Raw genomic sequence first — 25,248 nt, 5'->3', positions numbered from 1 at the left:
TTCTGTCCCTGGGATTCTATCACTTGATATTCATGTCCTAATAGTTGCCAGAATGTCTATCAATGGCTCATCCATTTACTTCTTTCCAGTTGCAAGTATCAAATCCAAGCATCCACATGGTATTTGAGCCAAAACACTGTCCATCTTGCACTTTGCTAACTCTCTGGACCAAATGCAGCACATGTACTGATTCTTTAGCAGATGCCTCCAAACTTGCCATATAGAAATTATGCAGCACTGATTCACGTACTTTTTAAAAAGTCTGACATCCAACTGGAGCTTTTCCTGTACTAAGGCATTAAGGCAACACAAGGCACTGTGTAAGATAAAAAGACAGAACATGGACTGCTCTTAACAGGGAAGAGCTAGGAAGCACAGCTGTCTCAAACCTTGGTGGTTTAAAAGGGTTAATAAAATGTCAGTAGATTACATACACCATCCACTATTCATTTTCAAATTCCTGTATGATAATATGGAATGCCACAGTTGTGTCTCCAAAGTCTAGAGAAAAGATCATGCACAAGAAACAATACTTGAATAATTTCACAAATTATCCTGAACTCTAATTTTCAAAGGAAAACCAAGGTACTTTGTCTTCTTTCAACAAGACACATTCAGCGCCTGATAAGCCCACCCTTTGTAACCTTACTTAGTGTTAATAGCTACAGCATGAAAACAGTATGCCATCCCCATCATCAAAAGGCATTAAATTCCACCAAGTGGGGAGGGTGTATGACTTCAGGAAGTTTTTCAACCTTTCTGGGCCTTGGTTGTCTCATCTATTAGAATGGAGAAAATACCTTACCCTGTCTGAAGGTAGAGGCCTGAACCAGATGATCTTTTATGATCTTGTTCAGGTCCACGATTCTATTCTATGCTCTATTTCTTGATCATATCTGTGTATTTTTTTTCTGAAATTAATTGCTATGATCACTAACCTCAAATCATTCTAATGCAACAGAAAGCTACTTCTTTTTGTTTTATTGTCATTGGAAATGGAGGACAGCTAACTGGTACCCTCCAATTCATGAGCATTCAGATACGTCAAGACGGCTCTGTAGTTACTTCTCATTTCAAAAATACAAATCTAGAACCTTGAGTCCTACTGTTTTTATGTACCGAGTCTCAATGACTTGACTGCTACAGTAAATATGTTTCCTGTACTTCAAACACTTAAGGACAGCTAGTAGGACTTTAGGGGAGTCTCACCAAGTCAGAGGTCTCTGATATGGGAATGCCTAGGGACAAATTCCAGGGACCACAGTTAAGTGTTAAGCACAGGGAAGCTCTCATAACCACCAATGGATTGCATTACCTTTTCTAGGAAGCTGTCTTCTTCCTGAGAGCGGAGCAGGAAAAGAAAGTCATTGACAGACAGAATATGATTAGAATTATTTACAGAATTAGAAACAGATCAGTATTAGAACTCACTATCTTACCAGATATACATGCTTTAAACAGCTTTGAATTCTTCAAATAAATTATGATTGTTGAAAATGAAATACATTTTTCATACACAAAGTTCTCTACTAGACATTTTAAATTTTTGTGCAGTTTGAGAATATCACTCAATAAATATCTGCAGTTCTAGACTTCTGTGCCCTTTGGCATCTGCCAACTGACCCGGCCAAATGCCCCAATGTCTCTTCCTGTCTGCTGCTTGGAGGCAGGTGCACTGAGGTATATACCTCACTGAAAGAATATGGCTGTAGGCCCAACAGTGGCCATCTGGCAGGAGATGGTAAACCACTCTACTTTCCATTTTCATTCTTCTCACGCCAGCCAGCCTCCTAAGCAGCATCCCAGATTCCTTTCTATCTCCTCGTATCCACTCCCCTCCTCAAAGGCCCTCAGAGTGCCCAGATTGAAGGTCCTTCTGAACTATAAATGAATTTCATTTCAGACCTTTGCAGATCAGAAGATCCATCATTATCCCCTATTTTTATTTTCCTATTGGGTATAAGAGAAAAAAGAGAGGCAGGGGATAGGTAAGAAGGTATCTTTTTAATCTTCCTGTCTTTTAGGCTGTTATTACAATCCAATAACAATAGCAGCAATAACTACCACCACCACTTAGGAAGCATCTGTCATATACCAGGAACTGTGCAAAGTGCTTATATACAGTCATTTAATCTGTACACACGTCCAAAGTAGATATTATTCCCATTTTACAGATGAAGAAACTGAGGCTCTGAAAGTGTAAATTATTTTCCCAAGGCCACACTCACTATTAGGTAGTAAGTGGCTGAATCAGGATTGGATCCCAGGTCTGACCAACTCCACAGTCATTATCACTATGTTCTGTTAGACAATTCAAAAAGGACAATGTGACTGCTTCCTGGACAGAGAGGTAGAGGAAAACTGTGAGAATATATTCTCCATAACAGGCTAAGGACAGTGAGAAACCCCACTTAAAAGACAGCATGGTTAATGGAAAGAGTATAGGCACTGGTGTTGGACAGGCTTGGGTACAAATCTTTGTTCCACCTCTTGGCAATTTTGTATAGCCCTCGCACAAGTTACCAAACTTCATAGAGCCTCAGTTTCTTCATCTCTAAAACAGGGATAGTAATATTTACCTTGAAGCAGCCTAAAACCAAAGGGTGATGGGGCAGTATGCCAGCAGAAGGTCTGGGTCCCTCAAGGTTTCTCATACCTCCCCAGTGACTCCCAACCTGGATTGTTTCAAATCTGACTATGGACCACTAAGCACACAAGTCTAAATTACATGTCTCAGTTCTTACAGGTAAAAGGAGAAATCCCAATCTTACTGTCTGAGATGCACGGGAGCTGGGAGTGGACAGGGAGGAGGAAAAGCATGTGTTCCCTGGCATTCCTAGTGGTAATACTGAATGCATTCCTCCCAGACTGTTATCCATGGGGATTAGGCGTTTTAATATTGGTAGATACTTCACGAATTAAACATGCTTTTGTGGGTTTACCTAGACTCTTAAATATCACATGAAATAAAGTAATTAGAATAATAGTCTCTATAAGGTACATATTTATAGTACTATAATAACAATACCTTTTAATGTCAAGTTGATTTTGAGTACCCAACATCTGATACAATTTTAGACTAGAACCTCTTGTAAAATTTAGGACGTGTTATCAAATGAAGAATCTATCTGACACATTTTATTTTTTTCCTTCCATGAATATCTGATACATGATATGAATAAAACTAGACAGAGATTCTGTATACTAACCTGTCAAACCAGGCTCTCAAAAAGTTTTCTTTAAGCAGCAGCCATCCTCCGGTACAAGGCATTGTGCTAAAATGCCTTTGCAGGGGAAGGCAATGAGAAATGAGGATAAAGGAGAAATACCTGGTTTGTCCCTGACTCTGATTTGCAACTGAGTTGGGGTGAGGAGTTCCAGAGTTTACAGACTGGTATTGTCATAATTCATGAATACGAGTTCTCAACAGATCATTGCTAGCCCTTTAAAAGACTCACAGAATTTTAAAGGGTAGAGATGGGGAGAGAATATTACAAGTGGAAGAGGCAGAAATAAGCAAAAGGCACAGAGACTGTAAATCACAAATTGAGATTACGAAGAAGTTAGTCATCTGTTTGTGGGGTGCATGGAGAATGCCAAGAAAAATAGTGGGAAATAAATCTGAAAAGATATGTTGAAGTTAGCCTTGGGGGGACCTTACATGACAGATTAAGGCATTTGGATTGTATTCAGCAGGCATGGGGGAGCCACTGACTACCTTTAAGCAAGGAAGTGATAGGCCCCAAAGCAGTAGTACAGAAAGCTCAATCTGACAGCCCTGAATAGGAAAAATTGAAGGGCAGAGACAGAGAAAGAGAGAGAGAGAGAGAGAGACAGTGAGAAAGACAAGGGGATCATTCAAAGGCTACCGAGGTAGGTCAAGCAGAAGAAGGTAAACATCTTAATAATGGAAAATTAAAAACATATATATATATATGTATATACACACACATAGGTATATATTTAATTTCTAAGTATATATATATTAAAGGGTATATTATATATATAATAAAAGGTATATACATACACTTACAAATGAATACAAGAGAAAACTCTGAAAGAAGAATCGAAAGGACTTTGATTAAATATGGATGGAGGGGCCGGGCGCGGTGGCTCAAGCCTGTAATCCCAGCACTTTGGGAGGCCGAGACGGGCGGATCACGAGGTCAGGAGATCGAGATCATCCCGGCTAACACGGTGAAACCCCGTCTCTACTAAAAAATACAAAAATCTAGCCGGGCGAGGTGGCGGGCGCCTGTAGTCCCAGCTACTCGGGAGGCTGAGGCAGGAGAATGGCGTAAACCCGGGAGGCGGAGCTTGCAGTGAGCTGAGATCCGGCCACAGCACTCCAGCCTGGGCGACAGAGCGAGACTCTGTCTCAAAAAAAAAAAAAAAAAAAAAAAAAAAAAAAAAAAAATATGGATGGAGGGACAAGAGATTTACTTCTCTAGGTACAGGTACAAAGAAACAACATAGAAATTACATTGAATTAAACCCTGGTCTCAATTTGAAAATAGAAACGTCACTTAACCTTTATAGTAAACAACTTACTCCCATAATAATCCTAAGGTTTCTACTATGAATCACTTAGTCCAACGAATTTTAAAGAGCAGAGATGCCCACTCTCTGCAAAAGGCTATACATGGATTACATTCAAAAAGGTAACTGAGTTCAGGATTTCCCCAGTGGGACAACACTGGCACATAGCAAATGCAATGCAAATCATTCTTTACCCCAACATTCACCCTCAGAAGAATATTCCCCGTGGTAAATGCAGCTAAAATAATATAAAAGAGTCAATTAGAGGTAGAATATCCACATTTAAAAATAAAAAGCATAGCCGAGCACAGTGGCTCAGGCCTGTAATCCCAGCACCTTGGGAGGCTGAGGCAGGTGGATCACCTGAGGTAAGGTGTTCAAGACCAGCCTGGCCAACACGGCGAAACCCCATCTCTACTAAAAATGCAAAAATTAGCCAGGTGTGGTGGTGCGCACCTATAGTCCCAGTTACTCGGGAGGCTGAGGCAGGAGAATAACTTGAACTGGGACGCGGGGGTGCAGTGAGCCAGATTGTGCCACTGCACTACAGCCTGGCAACAGAGTGAGAATCCATCTCAGAAATAAATAAATAAATAGCCGAAAACTGAATGGAAAATGAAGTTCTAAAAAGGATTAGTTCATATGAATAGAGAAGAAATACAAGCCATATACTTAATAGAGTAAGAAAGGATGGTTAGATTAGTAAGACAAAGTAAAAACATAGTGAAAAAAAAAAAACTATGGACAAATTAACAAGTTATTCCTGTTATTTCAAATTTTTAATATTGTTCTCCCAACAGATATGTCCCCAAGCAAATACAGTTTCTCTATCCATCCCTCAGCTTTTTTCATCTCTGTATTTACAACTTAGCCACATCTGGCAAGTTCAAGTCTTGTCTCCTTTCAATTAGTCCATTCTACAAGCAACACCAGAATGTTCTTCCAACTATATCAATTTGCAACCTCATACTAATCAGCAAACCCTTCTGATGGTTCTAGATACCCTCTGGCTCAAGTATAAACTTATGTATTGACTTCAAGACTCTCTACCACCTGCCCCATTCTCCCTAACCAGCTTCATACATGTTTATCCTTGATCTTTACTTGTACCAGGGAAATCTTACAGTTTTTCATAGAGTCTTTTCACTTTCACCTTCTACCCTTTATTTAAGATGTCCCTTATGCCTGGAAGAGCCTGCTCACCCACTATATTAATACATGTTTCCTAAGTACTTGGACTTGACTGAAAATACTTCTGTAACTAACCCCAAATCCCTTTCCTAGTTCACTTTATTCTTATGTGCTAAACTTATTTCTCAGTCATGTTAATGTTACATGTATTAAATATTCGTTAAAATGAAAACAGGCTGATTCTGATTTCTACAGGGATTAGCTGGTCAGTCAATAAGCTTTTATAGCATATAAGGGCTTTAATAAATAACACAGGAAAGGAACCTATTGTTAACACAAACTACAACCTCCATAATACTCATCTTAAATGACTTTCCAAAATACTGACTTACCAAGCACACCAGACATTAGCCAGTAAAGGTGGTCAATGTTCAGATTATCTGTAACCAAACTCCCTATTAACCATGACTTAAAGTTTAGCCATATTTTACATGTAAATATACTTTCATCACCACTAAATTATGGGAACTCACATGAACTCCATAATACTTTGTATCCAGTGTGTAATGAATCAACATTGAGGATTATTTGCTACTTAATATTCTAGTTAATATAACAGAAAAATCTATCTTAATTCTGAAAAAGAATAAAGATGATTACAAATGGTAGATTTTCATCTGTTTCCCACTTGTGCTAATCCAACTATTCTAGAAGTGGCAAAGTCACTGTTATGAAAGAGCTGGAAGGATAAAAAATAATTATGTCAGTTATTTCAACTCTGTATTTGGTGGGAAGATGGTGTGGCATAAGGATCTTTCTAAAACAGTGCATAAGGATCTTTCTAAAACAGTACATAGAGAGACAACACATACATTGAACTCATTTCTGGCTTCAACAAAATTTCAGAGCAAATAATACAACAGAGGGCAGGTACCATTATTAATAGCATCATCTCATGAGATTTGAAATATGATATTGGGTCTTCGGAAAAAAAACATGAATACTATACCTGAGGAATCATGTCAAAGGTCAAAATCAAGTCACAATAGAGTGGGAAGGTATTAAAGATAGGGTACTAATTGTTTTCAGATTTCTTGTTTACTGCTCCACACTAATGCAGGTTGACTATCCCCAATCTAGAAATCCAAAATGCTCCAAAACTCGAAACTTTTTGAGTACTGTCATGATGATCAAAGGAAATGCTCACTGGAGCATTTCAGATTTCTGATTTCCAGATTAGGGAAGCTGAACTGTTAAGTACATAATGGATACATTTGAAAATCTGAAAAAGATTGAAATCTGAACACTTTTGGTCCCAAGCATTTTGGATAATAGATAATCAACCTGTATAGATAATTTCCTCATCAATGAGATACAGGAATTTAATAACACTGAAATGCAACAGACTGTGAAAAGAATCAGAACCCTAAATCCTACAAAATAAAAGCTTTAAAAGAAAAATGATGACCACACACATACATTTTAATAAAAACTCAGAAATTCTGTAATTAAAAATGATCAGGGTTCTATTATTTTAACCCTGAATCACTTGTGCACAAAAAGAAGGAAAAAGGCTTCCCAAAGAGCCATTCATTCCTCTAATGATTTTGGTTCCTTTCTATTCATGAGCCAACATGGTAAAATTACCTGATAGTATACTTTACATAAAATAAAAACTTTATGCTGGTTGAGCCTCTTCTGGCCAATCCCAGAATACGAAAAACTGTCAAGTTTTTCATATTAATGGCTTTGCAGTTTTTCATATTAATGGCAAAGATATTCTAATATCTTCACTGACTTTGATCAAAAATAAGGGTAGGTTCCACTTTACATGTAGGCGGAAGGAGAGAGTATAAAAGGGACAAGTTTGAAAAAAAAAAAAAAGAACAAGAAGAAACAACCAGACGAATTTAGAAAATGGTGGACCCTTGACTGGACATTTGTACTGGACTCTTAAAAAAGTCAATGTCACTAAAGAAAGTGGGACCTGCACTACTCCAATAGCGACTTTGGAGACCTCACCAAATACTATATGAACCCAGATTGGATTTTGGTTTAAAAAAAGGTGTAACAGAAATTCTTGGAACTGAAGAAATCTGAATATGGACTGAATGTTAAATGATACTATGGATTACTGTTAGTTTTCTTATACATAATAATGGTATTGTGCTTAAATGTGCCCTTTTTGTTAAGAGATGCAGGCTGAAGTGTTTAGTGGTGAAGTGACATATTACCACTTAATTTTACATGACACAGCAAAAAACATCTGTGTGTATATATGTACAGAAGGCATGTGGGGGTGTGTTGTACTATTCTTTCCATTTTTCTGCACATTTGACATTTTCATAATAAAAAGCTGAACAAAGAAAGCTGGGAAATTATGTCTGAGATGAAGGAAAGGGAGTAGGAGAAATAAGGGAAAACAACTTCATCATCTAAAATGTATTCTAAAAGGTGAAATACTAAAATCTGAAAGACAGAAATATAATGTTAGGAGAAAAACAATTATCATGAAAAACAGCAGAACGGTAGGATATGAATTTCTGAAGAAAATGGTTCTCTCTCAAACAGAGGTAATATACTCAGCCATGAGGGCTCCAGGGAAATAAGTATAATTCCAAGAAATAATGCCGGGGCTGGACTCAGTGTTTTAATCTGCTATCTGAGTCACAGCTAAAACAATTCCATGGCAACAGAACAGATCGGACTCAGACAAGCCAGCAGCCTGCCTGCGGGTCTAGACCTCCCTGCTAGACACAATCACTCGCTCTGGCTAGGCCTAAAGGATCCATGTGAATACTAACAGTAAGGATAACGTATGCTGTCACCTCACCTAATTTTCTTTGGTAAAAAAACCAAGAATATACTTTTGTAGCCCAAAGAGATTCTGCATACAATCCAACAATATTTTCATTTAGAAGGAAATTTCTTAATACAATGAACTTTATTACTAAATCAATTTATGTTACTGAAGATAGTAAGTACTTCCTTCACAAAAACATTAATATTATAGCTTGGCTTGCGGGAGAGGTGGGAAAATCAACCTCCTTTTCTTTCTTAAGCACATCACATTAAATAAGCATCAAATTTCAATGTACATTATAAGCATCTGGAATGCGGATAAAATGCAGATTTGTAGGCTCCACATCCTGAGATTCTGATTCCATTGCCAGAAGTGAGGGTACCTGTAATAAGCGCCCCCAGGGATTCTGATTCAGGTACTCCAGGGTTGCAGTATAGTTTTATGTTTCCATAAGCAGCAAAGTTTTACTCTGATTAGATATAATGTGGTATTAGTGCGGAATACTAAACTGGGAGCCAAGGAATTGGGTGCTAGATTTGTTACTAACTGATGGTATCTGACTTTGGGCACATTAATGTCTCTGTGCCTCAGTTTTCTCATATGCTCAATGAGAATAATTCTGCCTGCCCCACTTAGCATATCTCACGTACATGCTAATTTATACAAAAGTGACTTGAGAGTATGAAGAGCTTAACAAATAAGCATTATATCTTTGAGAGGGGAGTGTTTAATCTTATTTGGTGAGCTTAGTATTATCTATTGTACTCCCAACAAGAGCCAACTGCAGATTAGTCCCCCCTCTTTCCTCTAAGGCTTAATCTAATCAAAACAGTACTAAGTAACATGCTTCTTTATCATTTGACATCCCCCGTGGCCAAAAGAAGACAGAAAGCACAAAGATAAAGAGGATGTCACTTAAGTATTATGAAAATTAAATGTAAAAGAGGTTTATGTCTCGGGACAGTTCTTACCAAGTCTATGAGTTTGGTAACAGGAACTTCTCGGATTGGTCTTTTCATACGGCACAAAGCCTCTAAGGATGTGCCAAAACAACTTGGGAGGTAATTTCCACTGATGGTCAAGAAGTAATCTTTGCCTCGATCCAGGTGAAGGACGAGAATATCTTCAATCTTATCTTCCCCCGAGTTCAGGATGGTTACAGAGTCTTTGCTGACATACACATCAAGAGAAATGTCCACTGTCTCATCTGAAATGTAAGAGATGATACATGGTAATAGAAAAACTTCCAGTGGGAAAGCAAAAAGTGTAAGAACCAACAGAAAAGTGTCCTCTAAAAAAATCATTAAGCAATGAGGGGGAAGAGACAGGACACATACAAGAGGTATCACCAATATGACAGCAAAGGTAAGAGACATGTGGTTAGAAAACAGAAAGTTAGACCAAGGGGATGGGAGTCATGAGGACATGACCAGCAGAGACAATGGTAAAGGGAAAACTCACTTGGCTCCAAGTAGCCCTCAAAAGGTTCAGCCCGAAGCCATGGCTTGCAGTACTGGCTGTCATTAAGTTTAGGGATGAAAGAAAAATGGCAGGGAACCTGTCCATTGTTGCTGATCTGGAACTTCTCCTTTTGTAGTTGCCGAAACTTCACATTTTCAAACACAAACTGGGGAATAACAGACAGACACAAACATGCATCACTAGTAGGGGAAGTAAGTCAGTTGGATTATTCCATAGAGGATATGAGGAGTAAGGTAATTGTTAAGCAGGTGTGCAAATGCCATAGACATTCACCAACTGAACCAACTTCACACCATCCACTTGCATGTATTATTATACTCACAACAGCAGAGAAGGAGTTAGGTGGCTCCTGCTACTTCTCCAGGCTACTCTGATCATTCCTAGGATCCTAAGAGGGTAACCCAACCTTGGTTCAGAGTATTCATCCTGTGACCAAGTCCTGGTTTCTGAGATATAAATTAACTAGCAACTCTGAAATATTAAACAAGAGCAGCTAACAACGGAGGGCTTACTATGTCCCGGGTGCTGTTCTGAGAGCTTCGCGTGTAGTAACTCATGTAATCCTTACAACTACCCCTTAAACCAGAAAAGGAAACTGAGGCTCTGAGTGGGTAAGACACTTGCCTGAGGTCATGCATCTACTAAACAGCAGTGCTAGGACTGGAATGGAGGCAGTCTGACTCCAGCGACATGGGCTTAACCACTGTGCTATGTTGCCTTTTCTAAGCAGCAGTTTCTTCTGTGCTAACCACAGTGGGCAGTAGACAGGGAGATCATGTATTTTTGCTCACCTCCCTCCTGCTGAGTTCTAAGGAAGGAAGGAAGTCATTTTCCATTCTGTCCATGATGCGTACACTATCTTCAAAGACTTTACGGTACCTTCGTTCATCCACAACCTTCACCTGAAAGAAAATGTATCCTCTTTTGAGTCTTCTATGCTTCTAGCTCATCTGCCTTGGAGATTATCTAACAATTTAAAACTGGTCATTACAGCAACCATTTAAAATAAACTGTGGTGCAAACAACATCCTCAAACACTTTCTATATCTTGCTTCATCCACAACTTTCACCTGAAAGAAAACAGATCCTTGCTTTAGTTTTACATGCTCTCAACTTTTATATCTCCAAGAGTCTCTAAAGCAAACATAAATTGAACAAAGCATTATAGAAGCACACGCTTTAAGGTAAAGGTAAGATTAATTGGCTAACGTCCTGTAAAAGTTAAACTCCTATGTTAAGAAGCTTGGCAATAATAAATATTTGGGAAGAACATTTTCTTGCCTCATTGTTAAGTTATTTGGTAGTGGAAAAAATGTGATTGTGGTAAAAATGATTGCTTGCACTGTACAAAATGACGGTGTCGAAACACAGCAATTACTGTTTCTAACAATCATAACTTGGTGAGGTGGCAGAAAATATTATTAAAAAGCTTTTAACTCTATTAGATTCTATGTACAATACCAAGAAGTATATATCACTGCAAAGATATATTAATAAATGGAGCCTACAGCCATTTTAGAAAATGGCTGAAACAAAATGCCCTAGACTAGAGTAAAACCATGACAACGGATAAACACATCTTGACTGATAAATAAAAAAATTCCCACCTGACACAGCACTTTCAGCTTCCTGATATAGCTGTGTTTTTTTAAAATATTAAAACTTCATACAAACCAATGCCAAAATTAACATAACTAACAGATTTTAACTTGAGATATCGGCTTCTTTTTTAGACTAGGAAATTTCACAAAAATCCGTGTCAAAAAAAATTGACACATGCAGCAAAGGTTCTAAAATGATGTGGAAACAGATGCTGGCGAGGCTGTGGAGAAATAGGAATGCTTTTACACCGTTGGTGGGAGTGTAAATTAGTTCAGCCATTGTGGAAGACAGTGTGGCGATTCCTCAAGGACCTAGAACCAGAAATACCATTTGACCCAGCAATCCCATTACTGAGATATACCCAAAAGAATATAAATCATTCTACTATAAAGACACATGTACACGTACGTTTACTGCAGCACTACTTACAATAACAAAGACAGAACCAACCCAAATGCCCATTAATAATAAGACCTGATAAAGAAAATGTGGTAAATATACACCATGGAATTCTATACAGCCATAAAAAGGAATGAGATCACGCTGGGCACAGTGGCTCACACCTGTAATCCTAGCACTTTGGGAGGCCGAGGCAGGAGGATCACTAGAGGTCAGGAGTTCAAAACCAGCCTGGCCAAGACGGTGAAACTCTGTCTCTACTAAAGTACAAAAAAAATTAGCCAGGCCTGGTGGTGGGTGCCTGTAATCCCAGCCACTCGGGAGGCTGAGGCAGGAGAATCCCTTCAGCCCAGGAAGCAGAGGTTGAAGTGAGCCAAGATTGCACCACTACACTGCAGCCTGGGCAACAGAGCAAGACTCCATCTCAAAAAATATAAAAAAATGTCCTTTGCAGGGACATGGATAAAGCTGGAAGCCATCATCCTTAGCAAACTAACACAGGAACAGAAAACCAAACACGGCATATTCTCATAAGTGGGAACTGAACAATGAGAACAGATGGACACAGGGAGGGGAACAACACACACTGGGCCACTCGGGGTAGTGGGGTGAGGGGAGGGAGAGCATTAAGGTTAAACAGCTAATGCACGTGGGACTTAAAACCTAGATGATGGGTTGCTAGGTGCAGCAAACCAACATGACACACATATACCTATGGCACAAGCCTATACGTTCTGTACTTGTATCCCATAACTTAAAGTAAAATAAAAATTTTTTTAAATGTTAAAAATAAGAACATCAAAGCTGAGTCAAGTATCTCAGACTGGGGAAGTTTTTCACGTATTTGAACTGTAACTCTTACAGAACTGAGGATCAAACATCATTTTACCATCACCAGGGTCCATACTATAGCATTAGGTTAAGATGAATTTTATACTTTCACAAAACTCTGCAACTTTTAATTTCCAAAAGTATTCTGCACATGTCTTTTAATTTTCACAACCTGGAAGGCTACCAAAGCAAGGAATATTTTTGTTCTGAGAGTTGAGAACATTAAGATACACAACAATCAACAAACTTGTTCACTGCCACAGTTAATACCAAAGGTGATATCTGGACTAGTGTAAGACTTTTTCCAATATACCAGATATGTGGCAGAATCAACTTGAGTATGTCTTAAAAGCACAGCTGCCTGGGCCTACTAATCACAGTCTCCAGGGGTGGGGACGCATGCATCCACACTTTTTTTAAAGCTCTCTAAGCAATTCTTACATCCACTGAAGTCTGAGAACCAATGCAACGGATCACAGTACCAAGTGCAGGGTTGGAATCCTATCCCAGCTCTATCTCAGCCAGCCCACAGAAAGTCTTCTGAAATTAATTGGCCACGGTGCACTCGGCTCCTTTGTTAACAGTCATTGGTGCCAACGGTGGTGAAAATGTAGTGTGGTTTTTAAAGCCTCTAATCATAACATGCCCAAGAATCCAAAACATGGGGTGATTACTCAATAAAATCAAACTTTTTCTCAGCGGGTTATCATGATCACATCACTTATTGGCAAATCAAGGATAATGAGGTAGGGAAAAATCCCAAAGAATTCACGACCTGACACATCCATTTTAGTAAAGGAAATTACTGACGAAACTAGGAATTTGAAAAAAAAGTACAATGAGCTAGGTCTTTATGTAATAAGATGGGAGGTTCTCCAAGACACACTGCTGATTTAAAAAAAAAAATCAAGTTGTAGACCAACACATACATATGAGACCGTTTATGATATAGAGACACACACAAATCAGTATTTTGTCTACGGGTGAACAAAAAAGCATATACAAAGGTCTAGAACTGCACTGTTCAGTACAATAGTGACTGGACACATAGGGAATTTGAATTTAAATTACTTTAAATTAAATAAAAAGTTCAGTTCTCAGTTGCAATAGCCACACTTCAAGTACTCAATAGCCCCTTGCGGCTAGTAGCCACTGGACTGGACAGCACAGATACAGGACATTTCCATCATCACAGAAGGCTCTATTGGACAGCACTGGTGTAGAAAGATATAAACTCCTAAGGGTAGTGGCCTGGCTGGGGAATGGGGGTTTAGGCAAAGGTGGGAGTAGGAGACAGAACAGGGATGAAGAACTTCTGCCTTATCTGTCAATTCTGCTTAAATTTCCTTTTAATTTTTTTGAAAGCACTTGTAATTGCTGTACAATTTAAAAATCATTAAAAACTCAAAAGCAGATCTTTATTAAAGATACACATAAATACACAGGAAGCCTGAAAAAAATGTAAATATCCCACTAGAAGCTCTGCATTAATGTGTATGGAGTATTAAAAACATCCCAAGGTTGGCCGAGCGCAGTGGCTCACGCCTGTAATCCCAGCACTTTGGGAGGCTGAGGCAGGTGGATCATAAGGTCAGGAGACTGAGACTATCCTGGCTAACATGGTGAAACCCTGTCTCTACTAAAAATACAAAAAATTAGCCAGGCGTGGTGGTGTACACCTGTAGTCTCAGCTATTAGGGAGGCTGAGGCAAGAGAATGGGGTGAACCCGGGAGGTGGAGCTTGCAGTGAACCAAGATCACACCACTGCACTCCAGCCTGGGTGACAGAGCAAGACTCTGTCTCAAAACAAACAAACAAACCAAAAAATTCGAAGGTTTTGAAAAGAAATACAAACAAAAAAGCCAAGCATAGCTGATCTAACCAAAGAGGTTAGTGTTTGAGGAAGGATATCGTCTCAAAATGGATTAAGAGAATTCAAATGAAGAAAAAGGGGCAGCCTGCAAGTACAAACTAGAAATTAGATGGGCTAAAAGAAGTTATCTAAAGGTATATTTTGTCAAGTTCTATAGAATTATAGAGGCATTGTGGGGTAGTAGAAAGAGCACAGAGTTGGGAGTTAAGCCAACTTAAGATTGGAATCTCAGCTCTCCTCCTAGTTGAATGCTCTTAAATAAATTATTTAAACTTGCTGTTCTCCATCTGCTCATCTGTTAAATGGGAAATACAGTTGTCCCTTGATATCTGTGGGGGATTAGTTCTGGCATTGCCTGTGTATAATCAAATTCACGCATACTCAAGTACCACAGTTGGCCCTCTTTATACGTGGGTTTCACATCCTGTGAATACTGTATTTTCCATCTGCATTTGGTTGAAAAAATCTGGGTATAAGTGGATCTGTGCAGTTCAAACCCATGTTGTTCAAGGATCAACTGTATTTAATTCAAAGCGTTGTTGTGAGGAGTAAATGAGATGTGTGCAAATTGCCTCACATAGTGCCTGCCACACAGCTACTAGCTGCTATCTGGGGAACAGTTACTATTATTGATGATTATTATTTTAAAATTTCAAAATGGACAAAAGTAAAGTCATGACTATCTTGATAACATTTAAAATCTATTCTAAGACCAATAACTAATTCTGATCTTAAATGAAAAGCCCCAAGTCTTTCTTCCTTAAAACAGGAGCAGGATAAAACAGGTTGGTGATATCTATCTCAGAAGCCCCCCAAATCAACACACACACAGAGGAAAGAAACCTATCCCATTACACTATCCACATGTCTGAACTCATTCATCTTCATAAGTATGTACCAATATTACCCACACTTAATAGAGGAGGAAACTGAGGCATAAATATGTTACATAAATTGTCCATGGTTACACAGTTAGAAAGTGGTTGAACTGGGATGCAAATCCCAGAAGTCTACTACAAAGTCCATTCTACTAAGCACTGCACTGTATACATTCCACCAGATTATAGGGCTGTAGATCTGAAAAATCCGCAAGAAATCACCTAAATGTACTGGCTATAACAAATTAAATCAGCATGATTACAAGATATAACCTACATACCAATAACACACAGTTTAAAAATACAATGGGAAAAAAAAACTTTACTCACAATACAGACAGAAAATTAAATAACTGGCCATTAATGCAGCCCAGGATAGAACAGAGTTAAATAAAAAATTGGCTTGGCACAGTGGCTCATGCCTATAATCCCAGCACTTTGGGAGGCTGATGCAGGGGAATTGCTTGAACCCGGGAAGAGAGGTTGTAGTGAGCTGAGATCACACCACTCTAGCCCGGGGTCAGAGCAAGACTCCGTCTCAAAAAAAAAAAAAAGAAAAAGAAAAAAAAAAAAGTGTAGGGATGACACTACGTCCCTTAAGGCAATATGCAGATTTGGCTGTATTCTGATCAGTCTGTGCCTTTGGTCCTGCTGTCTCTACCCTTCCACCCAGAATCTCTCTCCAGGTGTTTCCCTTCCTTACTATCTGATAAAACTTAGTTTTTAACTCTTCATTATGCATACTTACTTTAGGAAGCTCAAGTTACCACCTAACCACTATGTAGCATGAGAAACATCTGTGTCACTAAAAGGCCTGGAGCATTAAGAACTATACGGACAGCATTTGGGAGGGTTGGGGGTAGTAACCTTTCAATGCTGCAAATGGTTACTTGGTTATGGAACATTTATGGCTTGCTGAATTACTGATCTGCTCTGAGTCTAAATAATCCTCTAGTAATTGATACTTAACACACAAATAAGTGAATGTACAAACAAGTGTTTACCCCAATATGGAAGAGGGCGCTAACAGGCTTGTGGTCACTGGTTTTCAGTTCCATGTGACTCCGATAATTAAGCTGATTAACATTTGTTCCTCTCCAAAGAATTCGGTCACACCAGGCTGGAACCCGGCATTTCCCACTGTAAGTAAAGAAATGAGTTATAAAGAGAACATACCACACAAGAACATAATACCTACCACACTGGTTTAGATCAGGGTTAGGCGGTCTTGTTACATGCTCCCAAAGAACCGTGTACTTCTCCTTCCCTAACAACCCCTAACTATCATCCTCCCTACTATTCTGCAAGCTCTGTGAAGGGATTGTATTTGCTTGTTTGCCACTGAACTCCTAGAACCTAGCATGGTATCTGGTGTAAAGTAGGTGCTCAATGCATAGCTGTCTAATGAATTAATGGTTCTGTTAAGATTGGGAGTACATCTTCAACAATGTCACCACAGGAGAAAATAGCACGTCCTTAAAATATCCTCAGAAGATTTGGATTATATTTTGAACACTTCATTTTCCTTTCCTCTATGAGTGTCAACAACACTTCACAACAGATAGATAACTAATCAAGTCTAAAATTCCAATCTTCTCTTCCTAGACTGGGCTTAATCTTTGGAGAGGAATAACAGTATTTATTTCTCCTTTAAACCAGACATTTATGGACAAGTCTAGCTTCTTCTAATAGAGACAAAATAAAATCAAACCATGCAAGTCTGAGCAGGTATCAGTCCACAGAATACCAAGGGCAGGGAAAAAGAACCTATTCATCATTCCATTAAAACAAGCAACACCTTGTACACCTGATCCAGAAGGTGGCACACATATTTCTCATCAGTAGCTATGCAGTTGACTCTAAAGTCAGGTGAGTGAAACAAACATGGCAAAGTGTACAAGATCTAACAGTGTCACTTCATTTGCTGGCCAGTTACCTAGGAGCACAGGAATATCGACTCCCCCCCACCCCCATGCCAGTACTCTCAAAGTTCAAAACAGCTGAACATCCCTGGGAATTCTTTGTCTTTCAAGTTTCTGTGCTCAGCCAGCTAGGAGAAAAAGAAAGAAAGAGAAAAAGAACAAGAAAAAGAAGAAAAAGGAAGGAAGGAAGGAAGGAAGAAGGAAGGAAGGAAGGAAGGAAGGAGAGAGAGAGAGAGATAGTAGGTAGAGGACAAATAGTCACTAAGAACAGTGAGGGCACTTTACTATGGTGATTAGGAAATCAAAAGGGTCTACTAAACAGTAGTTCTCAGTGTTCTCCAGCTGTGGCAGATATTAGGTCCAAGCATTAGTTTTTTTTTTTTTTTTTTTTTTTTTTGAGACGGAGTCTGGCTCTGTCGCCCAGGGTGGAGTGCAGTGGCCGGATCTCAGCTCACTGCAAGCTCTGCCTCCCGGGTTTACACCATTCTCCTGCCTCAGCCTCCCCAGTAGCTGGGATTACAGGCACCTGCCACCTCACCCGGCTAGTTTTTTTTTTTTGGTATTTTTTAGTAGAGACGGGGTTTCACCGTGTTAGCCAGGATGGTCTCGATCTCCTGACCTCGTGATTCACCACTCTCGGCCTCCCAAAGTGCTGGGATTACAGGCTTGAGCCACCGCGCCCGGCCCTCAAGCATTAGTATTTTTTGAAGTTCTCTAAGAGATTCTAAAGTCTTTTAAGGATTGAGAGCTACTGGTGCCAGAAGAACCTTTCATGGCTTTGTTTTGCCTTCTGGTATCCTGAGTTAAACAGTTGAGTAGTTTGGGAAAAAAGGAGCCAGAATAGGTAATAGGTAAGAAACAAAGGCAAAATCAAGAAGGCAAAAATTTAAGCAAGTCTAAGTCTGCTGAGGTGAGAGAAATAAGGCACTGTAGGCAGCCCACAAAACTTCAACAGTCTTGACATATAAGTAATAACTTCCCTAAGATAGGCTCACCTTTCAGTATAGATGAATGAAACACTCCTATTGTTCTACAATAGCACTGAGCCATTAGGTTTTTATATCTGCTTATGGTATGGCCTAAAAAATTCCTAGCCCCTTACCAATATGGAGGGTCAGAAGTAAGATCAAGCCTTAACCTTTTCTGTGAGATGGTTCTTATTACTTTACCTGGAATCCCACCGGTCTGTTTTAGAGTCATACTTATAAGTGGGGATGAACTTGATTTCCCCTTCATTGAAGTCAACAAAAGCTTTTTTCTGTGTGCGCTGAATATTTAGCTACAGATAGAAAGAAGCATCAAATAAGCAGGATAACACTATCTTAATATAACAGATAATCAGGTTGATAAGCCACTGTTCCCATTTCTAAGTATCTAGTTCCACAGCCTTTACAACTGTTGTGAGGGTACATAAATAAAACTTCTATACCTTATGAATTAAATCTCAGCATTCCCATAGCATCTAAACTCACCCTCAGATAGGATGCTTGTTATTAGCACATCACTATTCTTTTATTGCTAATAATGGCAGAAGGTAAAATGGAAAAACGAAATCTGAATAATTATAAGTTCCTTGGAGCTGGGCAGAAACCACCCAGCACAATTTTAATTTAAAGAAAAAGCACACAAATATTGAATGAATAATTCCACAAACCAAATTCAGCGAATAGTTTCAAATTGTTTTGAAAGATCCTCACTCAAATATTTTACCAGAGTTACATAAGACTCAGAATTTATCCTAAATATACCCCTTTTGGAGGCAGAACAGAGAAAGAAAAAGCAAAGAAATTTGCCAGCCAACCACAATGTGAAGGTAGACATAGACAAGAACGGCTCACTACAAAAACCATTCTGCTGCAAATCACCTGAATGTTGGCTACGTCTGAAGGTTGAAAAGGCTCTCATAACGATTTAAAGATTATTCGAATGAAGTCAAAACATTTTCTTCCCTCAATAAGCAGCATTCACTTTTAGCAGCCAGTATCCATATGTTGAAGTAAAAATTCAAGTCACATGCCAGGTTCTGAAGCAAATTTACTGCTTCAAATATATGGAAACCAGGTTTTTGAATATCAGGTTTTATGTAAATGTTACTGACTCAATGCTTTTTCTGCAGGTTTTAAATACCAGTTAGCTTCAACTTATCATCTAGTTCCCATGAGCCCATAGCCTATGCTGTTCATCCCAGACAAACTTCTTTTCTGTGCTTCCCAATTCCCCTCACAGGGCCTCCCTCTTTTACCTCCAAGCTGTTCCTCAGTCTGCCAAGTAATCATAGAACAGTTTTCCCTGTTCCATCTGCCAAACCACATCAACATAGCTGAAGGCCCACTTCCTCCAGGAAGTGTTCTCCAATTAACCCCACCCATTCACCAACTCATTTATACAAATCTCTGAAATCTCTTCTTGATAAAGACGTTTTGAATAAATGTTATATTTACTTTTTATCACTAACGTTATCTTCCCTCCTCCCATCCAAGCACTTAATGAAAGCACTACAAATCTTGTATGTAGTCAATGCATCACTAGTTACACTGTTTTCACAAGACAGTAAGACGTTTCCGTCACTCCCTAGAGTAAGACATACCTCCCATAACTCTAACAACCTCATCTCCCATCTAGGAAAGTTCCTTTAAAATGAAACTTTACTTACCTGGTCGAATTTCAAGAGTCTCTGAAGGTCTTTCTTATTAATAAGACTTTTCACCTCATTGGCATCAGGCATGCAGAGTCTATAATTCAAATCTCCCAACCAAATGACAACACTAAGGATCAAAAAAATATATGAACAGAAGTAGCAGTGATTAGCATAAAAAAACAGAGAAGGATGGAGAGAAGAAAAATGGGTAGATTATTGACAAACGCTCACTAACCACTACCTCACAAGGGTTTAAAGTTGTAACTAATCCTTTGAGGGCAACTACTATCAACACCTGAGAGAGACAAGGGATTACAAAATAGGTGGGAGAACAGGACTCTACACATGAAGAATGAAAATGGGAAATATTATGTATGGGATTCAGAAGCCAAGGAGTTAATGGACTGAGAAGTATGCAGTTTATTTGCTGGACTAGCTTCAAAATTTTGCCTGGCTACTAGCCAGGTCTTTAGGGAAAGAGAATCTGAACGTCTTCCGCCTCTCAGAGCCCTGAAGTTCTGCAGGTTCTCCACTAAGGTCTGCATGGTCTGAGTGACAGCTCTCCCAGGCAGGACCCACTAAGAAAAGTAGGTCCAGGGCTCTCTAGTGTAGCCTAATCCGTCTACCATTGCCCAAGTTACAGGCAGGAAGGAGACTGGCATTCCATGGGATCCTCAGCTCCCAATAACAGCAACAGGCCCTTAGATGTGCTGAGCCCCACAAAGGGAGACAATGAAATTACCACATCAAAATGGACTCTCCTGTTGAGTGATCTCAAGTCCCCAATGGGTCATTCTGACAATCTCAAATGCAACATGAAATTTATGGAATCTGGGAAAATAAATTTATGGAATTTCATGGCAACTTCATGACCATACATACATTTTAAGGCCTTAACTTTACCACTGTGAAATAGAATTCCACATGATCCTAATTATTGAGACATTATGGAAAATAGTTGAATATCCCTACTCTTTCCTCCTCTTTCCCCAATTACTCTACTCTCTATATTAATTTCTTTAAAACTAATCATTTTCTACCACCACCATATCTACTCAACACATCTCTGCTTCTATGCTTATTAAATCCCATTCTTCACTGATCTCTCTCTGCTGCCCCTATTTTTAATAATCACAGCCATTAAAAAGAACAATGTAGATCTAGGGGCTTGGAAAGGGATCCACAATAAATACAATAAATAGAATAATATAGTCATGTTTTTTTTTTTGAGACAGAGTCTCGCTCTGTCGCCCGGGCTAGAGTGCAGTGGCAGGATCTCAGCTCACTGCAACCTCCACCTTCGGGTTCATGCCATTCTCCTGCCTCAGCCTCCTGAGTAGCTGGGACCACAGGTGCCCGCCACCACGCCCAGCTAATTTTTTGTATTTTTAGTAGAGACGGGGTTTCACCGTGTCAGCCAGGATGGTCTCGATCTCCTGACCTCGTGATCCGCCCGCCTCGGCCTCCCAAAGTGCTGGGATTACAGGCGTGAGCCACCGCGCCCGGCCGAATCATATAGTCTTATACACCAGGTACCTATGTGTGTGTTTGTATGTGAATAGACAAAAGGCTAGAATAGCACTATTTAATAGAATTATAATGTACCTCACAATATAATTTTAAATTTTCTAGTAGATGCATTTAAAAAGAAAAAAACTAGTGAAAATATCAATAAATTTCATTTTACTCAATATATTCAAATTATTTCAACATGTGATCAATATTTTAGAAATCAAGATATTGTACATCTTTTTCCTAAGTCTTTAAAATCCAATATATAGTTTATGCATACAGCATATCTTAATTTGGACCAGTCACTTTCAGGTACCTAACAGCCATATATATGGCTACTGGTTGTCATCTTAGACAGTACAGATCTAAAAGGCTACACACCCAACTGTTAAGAACGGTTTCCTTTGGAGAGAGGGACTGGCTAGGTAGAGAATATGAAATGAGGAAATTTTAGTTCTCATTTTATCTCTTATTACATTTACAATGAGTATTTCTACTTTATCATAAAAACAATAAAAACTGACTCCAACTACAGACCCTCCAGCATTATTCTAGATGCCCCACTAATAGAACTATCCTTTCCTCTGATATCAACTCTAATTTCTCTGCCTCAATGATCTGTTGTTACTCAAAAACCCTCTCTTCTTTGTGACCCCAATCCCTCACTGGTAATCTTTCACTCTTCACAGCTCTACAGTATTTCACCACATTTAATCTCTTCACTATCCAAACTCCTGTAGCCACTACTCAAAGGCTACAGGTGAGTTAATCACTTACTCATGCTTCATGATGTTCAATTGTGGGAGGGTCTGATTTGGGACCACAAAACTCATTCTTGCACAAATGTCCTTATAATCTTGATTCCTTCTCTCAAAGTCCTCCACGTGGGCAGCCAGATGGGAATTGACAATGCAAAAGGTGGTGTTGTGAAACACAAATCTCACAGCGACCCCACCTTTGTTTCCCTGTTAGCAAGAGTAATTATTCAATTAGTACACTGAACTAGCAACTGAACTTTACATGAACATGAATAATAATCAAACTCATTTCCAAAGTAACTCACCATTTTCCCCATGATTCCAGTTCCAACTGTTTCTGTAGCAATATCACGAATATATCGACACTGATCCTTTCTGGCAAATATAAGAAGCATCATCCCGACAAGGCGTACCAGTTGAACCTATGGGTTCCGCGGAGTTATAAAAGGTTAATGTTAATACCAATTGTTGCCACATATCTAACATCCCATGACTAATTTTTCATCAAGATGATATACCAATGCCCAAACCTGAATTCATATCCTCTAATTTCACAGTGGACCCCATCAAGTGGAAACCAATATTCTCTGGGGAGGCTCTAATCTGGCTCTGACCAGTAAGAGTTAAAAGCCTGGAGGGACAATGAGTACTTTCAGCTCTAGATCCATTCTTTTAATCACTTCTTAGCCTACCAGGAGTAAGCAGCATTAAAAGTTCAAATAATAAAGCCACTACCCCAGCTTGTTCCTTCCACCTTTCCTTCCTAGTTTCTGATGTCTAATTTTCTAAGAAATTGAAATCAACCAACAGCACTCCTTTTTACTTCACTGATTGCAACACATGCACCATGAGCCCATATTTCATACTGCTTTTCTGTAAAGCATTCAGTTCTGACCATGTCAGTGAGTAATCTCAATCTTCAAGTTTTACTGCATAAATCAGAACTCTTATGTGTAATTATTTCAAACTAAGTACTGATATATGAATAATAAAATTCTTTTTTCCCCTAAAAGCTATCTAAGCAATGAAAATACAGTATCCAAAAGCTTAGGGAAATTTTTTTCTAGGAAATACGGATGAATGATCAGTCTGCCCTATCCCAGTACTACACACAGAGAAGAATTCAATTAAACTGTTCTTTTCGAACAAGTTGTAGATAATGGAATAACTCCCGGTGAGCCCTATTTAGTCATATACTTAAAAAGATAATTAAATGCGGCTTACTTTTTTATACTTGGCTTTGGAATGCAAACCCCTCTCTACAGCCATGGACCATTCTTGTTCCTTCACAGATTCAAAGTAAAAAAAGGCTTCTGTGCTCAAGTCCAGTTCTTGGAATCTGAGGAAAAAAGGGATGTGAGATCTATACATATCCCATAATTATCTCTGGCTACCTCCTGTCCCATATGTTGAAACAGCAAATGAAAAAAAGATGGGAGAGAGATAAATTTTATAGAACTGCTCTGTTCACCCAAGCTATAAGTAACGACAAGTAGCTTTCTTTTCTAAACAATTCCCACAAGTACATTCATAAGCTATGCAAAAAATAAATCAAAATACCTCCCACAGAGGGTAACAGCAGAGCTTTGCGCTTATATCCTAGGAACTGTCACTGTTAGAACTGACCTCAAGTCTTAAGTTTCTATGCAGAATATATAGATTCCTATGGGTTTCAAGAAAGTTAGATGCTTCCTCACACCATTTTAGGTATCTGTTCCTTTCTGTTCTCACAAATTTGACCCACAAGTTAACTCTCGTGTATAGTCTACAGTAGGTTTTACCAAATTCTTTTTTAAAAAAGGCAAAAACATCATGTAAACTAACACCAAACATATAGCCAAAAGGAAATTCCAGAAGTGTTCTTTACCCAATGCAGTAGATATCAGGAGGACTGGGATCACAGTTCAGCCAAGGTTCTAACCCGCTATCTGGAGACTGGCCATTCACATTCCAAGTTCCAACAAAAAACCTAATACATAACATGAAAAGATAATTTGAAAACAAAGATGAAGTATAAACCAACAGAAGGTCTTTCTTTTCACTTCTATACAAAGGTATGTTCACAATATGCTAACATAATTCCTCAAAATGTTTTGCTACATATGTAAGAAAGATCTTTTGCATCTAGAACACAAAGGCAGTGGGCTTATTTTCTCTAAATTTTACATTAAGTAAAACTACAGAGGAAACCAAGTCTCTATTTTTAAAAAATGCAAAGGTAATTGCTATACCACATTTCCTTTCAATTAAGCTCCATCCAAACTCATACTTGAAAGGAGAGCTTACGGATGGGAAAGAGGTATCTTCATGCTGTAAGCTAGTCAAACATGGATAAATGTTCTATAAGGGGCTGTAGTTGACTCCAGAAATTCACTTCCTGAAGGATTACAAAGACATCTGTGTAGGAAATTCTGATGAGGCAGACATAGTATTAAGGGGGAAAGCAGAAGGGAAAACTCATGACTGTCTTAACTGTTTACACACAAATATAAGCATAGTGGGCAATATGAGGAACTGGAAGTTTTAGCACAGTGATATAGTTATGATTGAATTAGAATAAATGAGGCATGACAGGAAAGCAGATGGGACTAGAATCTTGGACTAGAAGGGTACATTCTGCTCATGAATAACAAAGAAAGGTGGTGTTGCTTCATGCATTGGTGATACATGCCACATGGTACCTCACATGCAGCATACACACACAGGTCCAGAAAAGAAGATGTCGACAAGTAAAGATGAAATAAAAAATAATACAGATGAAAGAATCCAAGATAGACCTCCCAATCAAGAGGACTGGGTGAAACTTTCTTTACTTACCAAAGTAAGTAAGTTAAGAGCTAGTGGTAATGATGGACTTTAATTTTCTAATATTGGCTGAA

The 25,248-nt window shown here is 38.9% G+C and overlaps 1 protein-coding gene across 1 annotated transcript in view; it reads right to left on the bottom strand.

Annotated features, from left to right (window-relative positions):
• Positions 1–25,248, bottom strand: part of OCRL (OCRL inositol polyphosphate-5-phosphatase) — a 52,381-nt gene that overhangs the window by 6,867 nt on the left and 20,266 nt on the right. Inside the window, exons 8-18 of the mRNA XM_033201153.1 lie at positions 24,237–24,338; positions 23,594–23,708; positions 22,675–22,791; positions 22,389–22,576; positions 20,115–20,226; positions 18,631–18,740; positions 16,544–16,679; positions 10,747–10,857; positions 9,935–10,100; positions 9,445–9,680; positions 1,316–1,339 (exon numbers count right to left, since the gene is read on the bottom strand). Coding sequence (XP_033057044.1) covers positions 1,316–1,339; positions 9,445–9,680; positions 9,935–10,100; positions 10,747–10,857; positions 16,544–16,679; positions 18,631–18,740; positions 20,115–20,226; positions 22,389–22,576; positions 22,675–22,791; positions 23,594–23,708; positions 24,237–24,338 — 1,417 coding nt within the window. The remainder of the gene's footprint in view (positions 1–1,315; positions 1,340–9,444; positions 9,681–9,934; positions 10,101–10,746; positions 10,858–16,543; positions 16,680–18,630; positions 18,741–20,114; positions 20,227–22,388; positions 22,577–22,674; positions 22,792–23,593; positions 23,709–24,236; positions 24,339–25,248) is intronic.

Source organism: Trachypithecus francoisi, unplaced genomic scaffold (genome assembly GCF_009764315.1).
Source record: "Trachypithecus francoisi isolate TF-2019V2 unplaced genomic scaffold, Tfra_2.0 Lachesis_group6, whole genome shotgun sequence".
Taxonomy (NCBI): Eukaryota; Metazoa; Chordata; class Mammalia; order Primates; family Cercopithecidae; genus Trachypithecus; species Trachypithecus francoisi.
The sequence above is the reverse complement of the archived record's forward strand: the minus strand, read 5'-3'. Positions and strand labels throughout refer to the sequence as shown.